Below are 14,990 nucleotides of genomic sequence, written 5' to 3'. Positions count from 1 at the left end.
CTCTGGAATTCGATGCAGTACGTTTACAATGATGTAACTACAATCGTCCATACCAAACCAATCCTTTTTAAAACTAGAGGATCGTTGATCAATGTCTGTCCAATGGAACACTTTCAATTGAATCAGTCCTTGTATAGCCTTCAGGTACCAATGGTTCAAAAACCGGTGACGTAACGGATGCAATTGTTCTTTACGTTTCACTTGTATTTTGACCAGCTCTCGATAAATGCGTTCTCTCAACTCCACAGGCAAAGCACGAATGTTCTCTTGTAAAGTATCCATGAACAGATTATTATGGTAAAAAGTTACTTCAATGTCTCGGTCCCACTAAAGGTAAGTAATGACAATTCGGTGACCATCGAGCATGTTCAACGTAGGCCGAATCTTGCGGTTCCCAGTGGTGAAGTGACACACCGCAACTGAAGCACTTGACTTTATCTCCTTCGCCCAAGTAGAAAAATCCGGCTCTGGCTAATTCTTCGGGGGTCGGTCCTCCCAGATACTTTGGCCATTTTCCTTTGAACGATTGAAGACGATTTTCAAAGTCGCAGTATTCCGACAAACGCACAGGAAACGAATATTCGTTTTTCACAGGTTCGTTTCGATGAGGGTTGAGTGAAATGGGCAGGAGTTTGCTCAGGGCTGGATGACATCCGTAGGGAGGTAAACGTGAAGGTGAACATTCCCCTTTAAAACGAAACCCAGTAAAATGTCCAAGAGGACGAGCGGCATCGCTTTCGCATCCCTCAGGTTTGACACGCACAGCATCACTTTCCATGACAGGGGTAGTGAGAACAAAGTTCCCATGATGCTTTACGGCATCGCTCAGGTCACAACGTACAGCATCGGTCCCATCGCAAGGTTCACAATCGCACTCGTCTGCAAACTCCGTTACGCAATTACAATGGTAACCGCATGGACAATCGCAGTTTCCTTCCGGACATTTTCCGTCGCAATGCATGGGTCTTATCCATCCAGTATTAGTCACACTAGAGGAAGATACAACTTTTTTACAATCCCCAAACTGGAACGATGTCTTTTTCAAAGTATTCATCTTGTTCGCTCGGTCTTGGTAGTCACAATGAACTATCGATCTTGACCATAGCCCCCTTTTTATACTAGTCGCAATGCAGTCTCCAGCTTGTACATCTTTCCTTTTTTACGTTTTTTATGTCTTGTTCTGGAAGGTACCGTCTCTAAGGTACCGTCAACATTGTACCGTAGTGTGATGGGTGGAAAGGCCATAGAAAGGTAAGGGCAGTGCGGAGACCATCGAGTATGTTCCAGAATAGCTGAATCTTTATAGATACATAGATCCATTCGTAACTTCAGTCCGCAAGCAAAACACTGTACCTCGTATCCCAATCCTGACTCAGGTCCCACGTAGACAAATCCTGTTCTAGCTAAAACATGCGAAGAAGGTAATCCTTCCCTATCCGTAGGCCATTTCTGAAACGTGTCCAATCGACGGGCACAATCACAATAGTCAGGTAAGAAGACTGGAAAATGGTAGGGTTTGAACTTGGAGTTCTCATCGGGTTTCTCACTCGATTCTTGCTGTGGCGAAGTCATCTTTCTGGTGGGTGGCTATCCTCTTACAACCAATGTTTTATACCGACGTGTCCATACGGTAAGGTGAAATGATTGGGAAGTCGAACTCGCTTCTGGTACACGATTTGATAAACTTTTTCCAAAGGTCGACTGACGATGTGGTGAGTGGGTAAACGTACAATCTTGTTCGGTTGGTAAGTGGTCACTTTAAAGTTTCCATCCTCTCCCGATTGCAAGGCTTCTTTCAATACCCCAAAGTTGACCACTCGACTGGTACGATAATTCAGAGTCAATCCTTTCACTTTGCACGTCGTGTGCACTTCTCCTTGTTTGTCCCGGTATTCGTAGCCGTAATTTTTGGGACCGCCACTGACGAAACTTAGAATCTTGTCGTCGGGATGCTCGTCTGTCCAGGCTCCTAAACGGTCTCCTTCGATGCTAGGGTGATGTTGAATCGAGTGATGGATGTAAATGCAACTGTCCGTGTCAAAGTACAGGACGCGTTCTTCTAACAGTTCTAAAGCTTCGTACAATTTTAAGCGAGCATGGGCTGTCACGTAAGCCGCAATGATGACATTTCCAAAAGGGTCGTCTTGTACAAAGTCCAGATCTTCTTCGTAATTGACCAAGATCAAATTCTCTCGAACGACGTCCACGTGTTTCATGTATTTGGTTTTGTCGTGAATCATCTGGAAGTAGCGGGAAGGTTCTGTCAAATATTCCGTCTTGGGTAAACACGGTCGTTGTGCCATTTTACCCCACAAGCAATTTAACATCACTTTGGCAAACGATCGCCTGCCTTCGTTTTTCTCGATGTGGTCTAAAGTGATGCCTTCTTGTTCGTAGTATTTCTCTTTGAATTGTATTTGGTCTTCGGGAGTGTGACACCAGGAAGGATAGCCGCTAGCTTCTTGTTTCAGTTTCAAAAAGGCATCCACGTAGTCGGCGAAAATGCCTTTCTGACTGGGGTCACCCTTGTGGTATTGTTGTGTCTTGGGAAAGTGGCAAATTTCGTACACTTCTAACAGTTGGTATCCCATGTCCAGAGCTTTGAACAATTCCACGCTGACCCAGGTTCCCGTCAAGGTCCGTTCTTCCTGGCTGTGATGGCAAGGTTGGTCTTGGTTGCACGTTTCGGCACAAGTACGGCACAAGGGAAACATCAGTTTGCCTTGACAATGGTGAGGTAAGACGGGATGGTATAGGTTCGTGGGAGGCAAAACTTTACACTTGATCAAGCCTTCGTATTGTCGAATGTTTTTCAGGTCGATGTGTTCCGTCAGCAATTGCGGGTGCCCTACGGGAAAGCGACAATATTTGCACACGTAGGGATACAGCGAACACACGTCCAAGTATTTGATTTCTTCTCCTTTCTCTTCGTCGGCTTGGTACAGCAAACAGGTGGCATTGGTCCTTCCTCCGTACAAACTATCACTCGGGTTCAGCGGGTCCATGAACTGGTAACTTTCCACGAGGCGTTTAAACTCGGGATCGGTTTTCATACGGTGATCGTACTCGTGTTCCCACATTTCCACCACTTGGTATCCTTGCTGTTCTAACTTTAGGCGTCGCTGACAAGTGTCCTGGTACAAGTCTTCCATGGTTCGTTGCAAAAACTGATTTTTAGTGTCACGGTCAGGGTAGCAGACGGGACATCCGTGAAATAAGCAACCGTTAAACTCATACACGATCTTGGGGTTTTCTAAGTCCCAACCATCGACCGAATACGTTCCGATGGTCTTTTCGCCTCCTCCGTTGCGGGCATGCTGAATCCACTTGTCTTCCTTGTCGCACAAGTAATGTAACCAACGTAGGGCTTTGACCGAGTATTGACGTTTGACAAAGTGGGTCGTTTGAGGGCTGATGACAGCCACGGTGTTTTCAGGCATGAATCGTTGTCGATACACTAGGGAACACGCTTTGGCAATGGTGCAAGCTTCTTTCAAAGGATCGACCCCTCCGTGTTCCATGAACAGTTCTCGAAATTTTCCACAGCAACGCCGTAAAATGTCCACGTCGGAACGACAATACTTTAGCATTTCTTCCTGAAAGTCGAAAGGGTCCGAGGCGTGAGCCTGGTACCAAGCGTAGAAAGCTTCTCGTTGTTCGGTACGCATGTTGTCGGGGTCGTAATAGTGAGCCTCAGGCAAATGGGGTAGAACGGCGTGTTGATTGGCTTCCGTATTGAAAAAGTGAGGAAAATAGCCTTTAGCCATTTCTGTCATTCCAAACGTTTTAGGCATTCGACTCAAAGGCATGGCCAAGTAACTCATCGAATCTTTAAACTGTACTTGTCCCACTTGCATGAAAATGATCTTGGCTCCGTTCAAAGTCACTTTAGGACGCTCGGTGCCTTGTTCCGTATAGTATCTGAGAAGAAACTGTCCATCGTATCCGGAAAAATTGTGAGCCATCACCGTGGCATGACGATGACAATCTCCGTAACGTTCGATGTCCTCTTGGCTCCACGTCTTGTCGACGGGGTCTAAGACCCATTGGGCAAAATCGGCTAACGTGTTCGGTCCCCGAAAGATTTTTTCACGCCCTCCAGGAATCTTGCTGCAGTGAGGGCAATGACTGAAGATAGGTTCTTGAATGCACTTCTCGCACGCTCGATGAGCCACGCAGAAATTAGGGATGTGAATGCCAGTCTCTTGCATGCATTCGAAATCGAAAAAGATGAAATTGCCTTTCTTCTTGTGACCGTCCTCTTTCTCTGGTGGGGGTTGGTATTTTTGCACGTAACATTGGTGTTCCAAGTCCACGATGTGGTGACAAATGTGACATTTTTTCTTTCCTCGACATACGTGTGCCTTGGCATTGTTGGTAAGTATGCCTTGTCCACACGTAGAGCACAATCTCAGGAGTTGACAAGCACATTTCTTCTGTGAACCTTGTGTTTTCAAATGTTGTTGGTAACAGGTAGGGCTGACAAACGTGCGCAGACAAGTGGAACAAGGCACTGGTTCTTCGCTCAGACAGGGTGGAGAGGCCAAACATCCTGAGCATTTCCATCCACAATGTTTGTGTTGCTCTCGATTATTATAACCATAGTCACATTTCTCACAGTAATAACCGTATCCCAGGAATCCGGTGATACTGGTAATGGTATCGAAATGGTCATCGTGATGATAAACATGAATGTATTTTCCGTCCTTAAAATCTTGACCTCGAAACAATAGAGGCCCGCGCATTTCTTGAGGGTGCACTTTCAAGGTGTAGCGTGGAGCTAGGGCATCTTGCAATTTTTGCATCTCAGGAATGCCACAGGGTGTGTCTTTGGGCAGTCCGGCTTGTTGTAACAGGAGTTCTGCTTCGTTTCGTTGTTTGGCTCGGTCGGAACGTTGAATAGTGTCCCAGGTTCTTTTCCATTCTACCGTGTCGTTCTTGTTGGCATAGGTTCGTCCCACCACGATGGCACGGGCTAAACACATCTGGTCTTGAGGGTTGTTAATTCGGACGAGACTCTTTTTGGTGTTGCGAAGGTCGTCCACCAATAACATCTTTTTGCGTCCTGTCCCTTGAGGAGGAGAGACGTGGGTCATGTCCAGTGTGGCTTTACCATCGGTGATGTCAAACTGATCATTAGATTGTTGTACGTGTTGAATCTTGTCCATGACTTTGGAAGCAGTCAATTCTGCAGGGGTGCTAAACTCGATCCAAACAGGGGATTTCAAACCGTCGTGTTGTATGGAAAGTCTCAAGCGATCGTCTTCTTTGGGTTGACATTGCTGCTTGAGTGAAGTGAGCAAAGAATCCCACACCTCAGTGATGAACACTTCTGCTTTCTCTAACGGCACTTCAGCCTTGAAATCTTTAAACTTCACCGTGTATTTGTAAGCCGTAGTTCTAAATTTTCTAGAGGAGCGCTTTTCCGTCTCTCGAATGGAATAGTACTTTTCAGGGTCGACAAAGGGTGGTGGACTTGGTTTAGAGGGTTCGGATTCTGGTTCACTCATGTCCTCTTCAAAATCACTGGCATGAATTTGTGCCAAGATTTCACCCCTGGTACGAGGCGATAGATCACGTTTCTGCCTCTTACTTTCTTCTTCTTTCTTCTCGAATGAATGGGATCGTTTCATCTTGAAAGCAAAAAGTCAAATGACTCAAGTTCAAACACCATAAACTACTTTATAGTCATAGCAGACCAGCGTATATAAAAGGGTGTGCGTCTTGTCCTTTCACTATTCATTTCACTCTCAAGCCGAGCACAACGATGGAAGAGACTAACCAGATGGAACGTTTCGTCAGAGCTTTGCGAGGGGTCATTAGAAAATTCTCTTCAGACCAGCCTACGGACTACTCTCCTTCCTTTAGAGATAAAAGTCAAGATACTTGCTATATCTGTCAGAAGAAAGGGCATTGGTCTTCAGAGTGTCCAGACCGTCAAAAAAGAAAAAAAACAGGGGATAAAAAAGACAAAAGTCAAGATACCTGTTATTATTGTAAAGAAAAAGGACATTGGTCTCCAGATTGCCCCAAAAAGAAACAAGAGGAGTCAGAAGAAAAGAGGAATTCTTCAGAAGAAGAGAGGGATTCTTCAGAGGAAGAAGAGGAAGAAAAAAGACAATTCTATTTAAATGAGGCAAAGAAACACGAGAAGAAAAGAAGAAGGGAAGAAAGCGAGGAGAAAGAAGAAGAGGAAAAGAGTGTGACGGTGAAGAAATTCAAAAAACAGAGAGACTAAACAAGGAGAAATCAATGAACTTTTGATTAAAGTGTTGTGTTGTGAATTGTGAATTGGATTGTAAAAAATGGAGAAAAGAATAAATGAATGATATAAGGTAAGAGTCTTTGAGTTTTGATTTTAAAATAAGAAGCTACACTCACGCACTCATACACAGACACGTACTATAAGGGTAACATGGGTCAGTTTTTTTTTTGAGTTATTGGCAAATTGAAATTGTATTTCTTTTCGAGAAATGTGGGTGGCCCTGAAAAGGGCCTTTTTTTCTTTATGGTGCAGGGGTGAGTTTAAGCAATCAATTTTAACTGCCTTAAGCCTTTGCCACGGCCAAGGCCTACTTCTGGACTGCGTAATGTTGATGATGATAATGATTGGGTTGAAATCACTAAGGGTGGTACGGTAGGCTTAGTCACAGGGTTGACATGTTTGGCTCGGGAAGGTCGTATTCTCTTCGGTCGTGATAAAGAAGTCTGATACATTTGTTTCAGAATTCTTAACTCCGCTAAAATGTCCAACAGTACCGTGACCGTTTGATTTTCACCCTCTTGTTTCTTTGCTGCTACTTCTTCTTGCTGTTGTTTTTTTCTTACCTCTTCTTCTTGCTGTTGCTGTTGCTGTAGGAGAAAAGCCTGTTCCGCTTCCTTTTGTCGTTGTATAAATTTCTCCAATTCTTCTTTCTGTCTCTGTCTAAAATTCTCCACTTGCGGTAATGAAGAAGGTAACGAAGGTTCCGGAACAAATTCTTGCGAGGAGAGAAAATCCACAAAATCCCAATTCACCTCTTCTGAAAGTAAGTCAGGGTTCCCTTGGGCGGTCTCCCCTGCTGGTGCACCCCACTGGATCGTTTTCTGAGTTTCCGTCATGTTGAATCACTATCGCATAGATTGACTGCACACAAGCGCTAGCGAATCTATATTGACTACGTGACGTCACAGACTGCTCTCTTCGGATTGGATGCGGGCTGACTGAATTCTGTAACGCGTGTTCGGATTGGTGAATGAACTCAATCCGTTTCAATCCTTTCTGTCCCTATAAATAAGCGCAGTTCACTGCATTGATTCACCTATTCTCGGAGCCTCAACATGTGGACCGACGTTGAATCTTCAACCCTTGTGTCAACGATGATGTTCAGGACGGACATGCTCATGTATGTCCGATCCAAGTGGACCGTTGTCTACAGGACCAACAGCAGCCTGTGGATAAGAAGAGTCTATATAGAGAGACAAGGTTGCCTCAAGAGGACTCTGATGTATGGCCCTGCTGTAAGACGAAGTTTGAGGAAAAGAAGATGTCGCAAATGTCCTTTATGTTAAGGGAATATTAACATAAACCAAAGGCCCTTTTCAGGGCCCCCATATTTCTCGAAAAGAGATAGTCTTTGAATTGCCTACCCCTTTTTTTAAAAAAAATTTAAAAAAAAAATCCCATGTTAAATTCCCCTTGTCCGTAGATTGTCCCACGATTTATTCCCATGTTAAATTCCCCTTGTCCGTAAAGTGTCCCACGATTTATTCCCATGTTAATTCCCCTTGTCCGTATATGTTCCCACGATTTTTCGCCATGTTAAATTTCCATTGTCCGTAAAGTGTCCCAGGGGTGTTTTGACTGGAATTTCCATTGTCCGTAAAGTATCCCACCTTACTACTGACATCTGCAGGCGCTGAGATGTTGGTGATGACTAAAAGTGAGCGCTTTAGATCACTCGGACACCTGGGGCCCCATTTTTAGATAAGAGTACTTCAAATTCAGCGTAGTAATCTAAAAAGAATTAATTGATATTCATACAACTTTCGGTATATGTCACATATATAACAGATCTGCAATAAGGTTTTGGTTAGCTTTTTTCTTTTCTTCGATGCCATTTTCCAATATTTGTTTCTGTTCACACTATGCGTGTATCATTACGAAGCAAAGGAAATGTTTTCTGCGCTACATTCACTCACAGTACGAATACGTACGATTTGCTTCGAGATTTTTGTACAAGTTATTTCATTTGCCGTCCTTACTCTATCATTTTAGAGCGTCCGCTTCGGATGAGGGAGATCGTGGGTTCGATCCCCGGCCGAGTCATACCAAAGACTTACAAAAATGGTACTAACAGCTGCCTCGTTTGGCGCTCAGCATTAAGAGGTTAGTGTTAGGACTGGTCGGCCTGGTGTCAGGATAATGTGACTGGGTGTGACATCATGCTACATGTCTGCGGCATGATGTCCCAGTGCTAGACATCACTATAAATTGTCACACTGCAGACATCGTAGCAATATGACTGAAAAACTGTTAAAGCTTCGTTAAAAATCCAAATAACACACACACACACACACACACACACACACACACGCACACACACACTATCATTTGTTATGTTCATGCAGTAAATGGGTTTTTTAACAATGTAATAAAGACCATTTATTCTGCCGTGCACTAGCTCATCCATCTGGCTTCGGGGACAACTTTAAAGATTTGTTTAGGATCTTTTTCAAGTTTGCAAATTGCTCATATTTGACAATGTTTTAATGATAAAAATGCTTCAATGCATTTTTATTATCATGCTACTTATTTTTGCAGATTTTTAGAGTAATGGAAATTCCGCGAAATATTATTAGCGACATGCAGATATACGGATGTAAATATAAAAATTAGTAGCTTCGAATAAACGTAGGTATACAGCACTGCTCTTGAAATGGTTCATAGGTCATGACCTTTGTGTTTAAGTTGATAAGCTTCAACCTACACTTACTCCTACGCACTAGTGTATACCGTCACGACTTCAAGGACTGAAATGGCCATCGTACTGAGAGTCACTTGCCTGTTTTGATGCAGATAGATATTTACAATTCATCATAATGGCAGGTAAGGCAGGTAAGAAAACTATTAAAGTAAAGAACTTTATGTTTCTAAATCTGAACTTATATTAATACATACCAATACTTACATCTAAGTAGTAGACATAGAAAACTTGAGTTTAGTGTTTTGTAAACAAACTTTTATTTGCAGGTATTTCATATTCCCCTTCGTGGGTTATGTATCTTCCTGGGATGTCTCATTGCAAAGCAAATATTCTACGTTCTGCAACATAATCGCTCAGCGATTCGACTTTGGGTGAAGACAAATAGCACATAAGATGTATTAATTGAAATGTTCAATATTTGTTGAAAGATCAATTGAGACTAAGTTTCGTATCTGAAATCAGGAACTCCACCGAGGATACAGTCCAATACATGTTTGCAAACATGAAGAGAGACAATACTGAAGAGAATCTGGAAAGTATTCCACTTTAAAATTTCACTCTACGAAATGTACCAATTGCAAACGTTGTCTTTGTACTATTGAATCCAGTTTTGAATTTATTGTGTGAAATACTTATACAATACAGGCCCTGATTTGAACATTTTAGAGTACAAAGAAAAATATGCCAAGAGTATGGATGAAAGCCATTGGAAATCTGCCAATATTCGCACTTTTTTTGTTGTTGCTCCCCCCCCCCCTTTTCTGTCCCATCCACCCCATGACCGGTCTACATTCAGGATTTCAAACCTTCTTTTTATATAATTATCATCGTTAAACAGCACACCAAATATGATCACTCTCCTTTTGATATGTGCAAATGGAGTTCAGGTTACAAGAACAGTCAATATTATCTATGCAGATGTGACATTTGACCCCAAACTCCTGCTCACCAGAGCGCTTGATCCAAGATAGCGACTTTCATTGGCATTCATTCATCCTAATAATGAACCATATCAAATATGATCATGTTTCTTCAGTGTATGTAGACAGAGTTCATGTTACAAGAAGCGACCATATTACATACAAAATCTTATCTTTGACCCCCACACCTTTTCCTACAGAGAGGGTGCATCAATGATCTGAAATCTTTGAGGGCATTTACTCACCCTAGTGAAATACCCCATCTAATGTGATTATTCTGTTCAGTGTAGGAGTTTGGGTTACAAGACGCACCTATTCTGCTCAGATCTTAAAACACGAATGAATAATTTCTAGAAAAACAAGATTATATAGTTCTATACTTGACCTCAGGTCACGAATGACCTTTTTTTAAAAAATAAAAACTATATTGTAGAAGGTTCCTAATGTTTACAAGATATTTATAATTAGAATATAAAATGTGGTAAACACAATGTCCTTGACAAAAATAATGATCCTAATCTTTAACCCATACTCATAGGAAACTATTTGCTATGTATTAGTTGTTTACATATTTGAAAAAATCAGTGATTCAGGTCAATTAGAAAATGAACTTGAAATTAGACAAGATCAATCCAACGTATAATTTTCCACAGCATATAATAAAATTTAAACAAATTAAAATAAACTAACTAACAAACAATGCAAATTAAATATACATAACACTATAAACGATGACCCTCTCTCAATCAACGTAGATGGAGTTGGGGTCAAAAAAAAAACACGGACACTCTGTCTGACAAACATGACCAATCACAATATATTCGTATAAGTTACCCCCCCCCAAAAAAAAATATTTTTTAATTATTTTTTTATAAAGTGAGATTAGGATGCACGATTGATTACATGTCTTACTTATGAAATGATTGATAAGTCATCTACTACTGCTACAGCTACTACTACTACTACTGAAATGACTACTTGTTATATTGCTACTGCTGCTACTACCACACTAACTGCTCTGCCGCTGCTCCTCCTTCTACAAATACTACTACGACGACAGAAACGATGTCGATGACGACGTCAGCATATTACTCTGAAAAAGAAATAGGCTTGGGTCAAAACATAACAAATACGTGAATGCCTTTGAAGCACTTAGTTCCATATATTTTAAATATTTTTGTTTTTGGAAGGTAATGGCAAATACCAACATCTGTTATCAGTGGAAAGTGACAGCGAAGAAGATGGAGAACAAAACCCAACTCAGTTAGCAAACGCCCCAAATGTTCATGTTTCTTTCAAAGACACTGCAAATCGAATCAAAGACAAGAGAGGATCAGAAGAATCAGAGTACAAATTTTCTAAATCCCGGATAAGTCGAAGAGAGGATTCGTTTTGCACGGGGCCTCGTGCGGCTCTGCTGCTGGCTGTTATATTGCTGTGTTTTGGTGTAGGGTACATGACTGGTGTCCTGACATCGTGGAATCCTCTGCAACTATTCCGATCAAAGAACGAGACCATTTTGCACAAAACATCAGCAAACTGGCGCGTAACAATGGCGGACTGGGGTGAGAATTTCTATATTTGTAAATGAAAATTATATTTATTCCGTAGAACGATTATAAGGAAATCTCGGCTTCGTAAAACATATTTTGGCTTCATCATTTAGTGTGCTTGAGAATCTCACTCCCCTTCCAAGAATTAGGTAATTACAATTACTCGAAAGTAAAAGGAACCCAAACATACAGTGAAACTGAAACAATAATTTAAAGAAAACCCAAGCAAATAAAGCAACTACTTTTCTCTTCTTTGAGAGTGATTGCGCAATAGGTCTTAACTGGGGATGATTTGTGTGTGTGTGTGTGTGTGTGTGTGTGTGTGTGTGTGTAAGTGTGTGTGTGTGATTTAAATTGAAAGAAGCATAATAACAATATGTTTTGCTAAATCATTATTTTTGACGATACTATCCAATAGATTTTACAATATATAAATGTTCTTTGCTTAAAATCCCACTCTTAACAAAACCAACGTTTTACTCTCATTAGGTACGGAGTCAGCTATACGTCTAGTTGACGCAGACGGTGATGGTCTTCTTGACATAATTATCGGTCTTGCGCTAGGAAAAGGCGTTAGTCAAATGTTAACAGACGAGACAATGGACAACTTCTGCCAGAAACAAGGTAAAGATCCACGTTCAGCTCTTGAACAACCACGATAATATTAAACACAAATGTTTTTTCCCTTCTTTTATTATATCGGTTAACTTTTTAAAATATAAAAAAAAACTTTAACCTGGCAAGCAAACTAAGAAGTCGCTTGCATTTTTTCTTAATTGTATAAACTGAGATCGCATACGATGCGTTTAATTCAGACGTTTGTCAGAATGAAACATTTGAGCAGTTCAGTGTCTATCATGAGTGCACGAACAAAATTGCAACCTTATAAAAGCAAAATAGTCGTTTGTACAGATCAAATACAAAATGAAAAACTTGTGTCCAAAAGCCATACAAGCTTTATCAAATCGACAAAAAAGTACGCCATCTGCACAAACAATATCGATGGTCAAGTACAGCTGATGTAACACATTATTAGAGGTCAAAGTAGTTGGAATTGACTGGATATATATATATATATATATATATATATATATATATATATATATATATATATATATATATATATATATATATATATATTGACTATTTCACTAATACAAAACAGTATTTAATTGAATACAGCAGTGATCTTGCAACTTTTTTTCTCAGTATAGAGTACGTCTTTGTTCTTGACAGGAAGAATCCGTACATTAAACAATCAAAAACAATGTTTATTGTCTTCCAGGTCTTAGGCCTCCCTGTGCTGGTTCAGTGGTGGCACTAAGGGGATTTGATGGCAAGCTTCTCTGGAAGGCAGATGCTTATGGCGAGATCTTTGCTCTGAACTGCCATGGCATCGATGCCAACAAAGATGGCGTTGATGAGTGCATCGCCAGTGGGCGTCTGGCTGACATGAGACTAGTGAATCCAAGAAACGGTATTGTAAAGTGATCCTTTTTATTTTAAAAAGAAAAGAAAATCTTTCCCAATGGAAAATAAAACTTAAGAGGACAAGAATGCCATAATTTCGGAGTCAGACATACTGGAATATTGGATGAGTTAATATGTAGTAAAACAGGCGTTGACCGAGATTGTTTCTGTTTCTACTATACAAAATTGCCTCCAAATAATTGACCATCTAGCTATGCTAATCAGTGCTTGTAATGACCTATTGGAGATACGGACAAGACTGGAGGTTCATTAAAGTCAAGCTTAAAATAGATCATTTTCAAATGACGTGAAAGGCAGCCACATTGGTAGACGACTGAGCTGATGATAGTTGAAATAAATTCTCTTTAAATAACAAAAGAGTATAAAACGTTCATAGCATTATGCAGTAGAAAGGCTGTACGTCTTTATCGGTAATTTACACTCTGATTTTGTCTCTGTTGACTGATACAGAACCAGCAGTTTACGCATTATACACGTAGGTTTACTAACAATGAGGCTAAAATCGTCTGCTAACAATCATAGCGAAACTGGCTCACAGTATTTATATACGAAAACGAATATGACCACGTACATATCTCACAAAGGTATTCTTGCAAATAGATAACGTACATTAATCAATGATAGAATCAGTTTGAAACAGTTTTCATTAAACGTTGTAGGTGAAATACTGTGGGTGACTGATAGGAAGCATCTGAACCATGGCTGGAATATCTACTCTCCCGCCGTCATCCCCGATATGGATGACGACGGAGTGAATGATATCGTGATTGCACACGGAGGCGATCCAACAATAAAAGCGGAGGTAAGTCGAGAGATCTTTGGTCATGTCTTAATAATTTATATCATGCAAATAACATTTTCAATAACTCAGTAAAACTAAATTGTATTTGTCTTACAAATAACATTTTCAATAACTCAGTAAAACTAAATTGTATTTGTCTTACAAATAACATTTTCAATAACTCAGTAAAACTAAATTTGTGAGAATTGTATTTATCTTACAAATAACATAGTTTGGAACCTGAAAAGTGTACCTCAGTAGCAAGATGGCTTGACTCAATGCGCAACAATGCAGTAATTGGAAATGATAGCATTTAAAGTATTCTTGCCGGGCACGTATCGAATCTCGTTGCCGTATGGCTCATATCAGAGAAGCAATGTATCGAATCACAGTGGTATATGGCTCGAATCTCAGTGGCACATGACTCATATAACCGGACCAAATCCGTATACGTGGCAAGGCTGAATAGTGCAGTCTACTGTCTATGTTAAATTAATGTGAAAGAATATTCATGTTATAATGGAAATCAAGGAAGTTTTGTGTACTATGATCGCAGAAGATCACGTGATGAACGGAAGCAGTCACATGATGAAAGAGATCTCCCTCATCGGTGTTCTACACTGGATAACACGAGCATTTTACCCATAGAAGTGTGAGAAAAAAAATGTCATGTTACTGTATAACTGTTTTCATAAAAAAGCTATTTTCTATTTGGTTAAATGTTTCATCTTACGAATAACTTAATGGATAATACAAATTACCAGTTCAAGTTGGTTGTGCAAATGGAATAATCTTATCATGATCAATGTGGTGAATATAGTTAGGTAGAAGGTCACCTACTAGAATGGACTTGTCAACTTACTGTTCCATCCAAATTTTCTTGTTAAAGATTTTTAAAAATTTGTTTCACAAATTAACTGATACGTCAATCGAATTTTTACTTGAATAAACAGCAAGGTCCAAAACTATTGTTTTGAAAGAACACGGAATCATCTATTAGGCATACGTCATCATGACTGTCAATATTTCATGGATAGGACGTTTGTATTTACAAAGTACACAAGGAAGTAATAAGCATCTTGAGTCGTGCCCTGGAAAAGAAAACGTGATGATTGGATGGATAGATCCATGGATAAAAACCAAAAAAAAATTTAAACTGAAGAATTGTCTATAACAAGAGCACATCTATGCAACCGGACTAATATGTGTACCGAATATCATAGGAGTATCTCAAAACGTTTCGGGATTTTGTAATGGAAACAAAGATATAAATGATAGA

General features: G+C 40.4%; 1 protein-coding gene across 2 annotated transcripts in view; it reads left to right on the top strand.

The window, feature by feature from the left end:
- The first annotated feature begins 8,964 nt into the window (after positions 1-8,964).
- Positions 8,965-14,990, top strand: part of LOC149784843 (uncharacterized) — a 54,293-nt gene continuing 48,267 nt past the window's right edge. The window contains exons 1-5 of one of the 2 annotated variants that reach the window (XM_089931147.1): positions 8,965-9,097; positions 11,077-11,451; positions 11,929-12,063; positions 12,725-12,916; positions 13,590-13,732. In XM_089931147.1, the coding sequence (XP_089787273.1) occupies positions 9,082-9,097; positions 11,077-11,451; positions 11,929-12,063; positions 12,725-12,916; positions 13,590-13,732 (861 nt within the window). In that variant the 5' untranslated portion in view covers positions 8,965-9,081. The remainder of the gene's footprint in view (positions 9,098-11,076; positions 11,452-11,928; positions 12,064-12,724; positions 12,917-13,589; positions 13,733-14,990) is intronic. The other variant, XM_089931148.1, reaches the window with a different exon arrangement.

Source organism: Sinohyriopsis cumingii, chromosome 13, assembly GCF_028554795.1.
Source record: "Sinohyriopsis cumingii isolate HCF-2022 chromosome 13, ASM2855479v2, whole genome shotgun sequence".
Classification (NCBI taxonomy): domain Eukaryota; kingdom Metazoa; phylum Mollusca; class Bivalvia; order Unionida; family Unionidae; genus Sinohyriopsis; species Sinohyriopsis cumingii.
The sequence above is the reverse complement of the archived record's forward strand: the minus strand, read 5'-3'. Positions and strand labels throughout refer to the sequence as shown.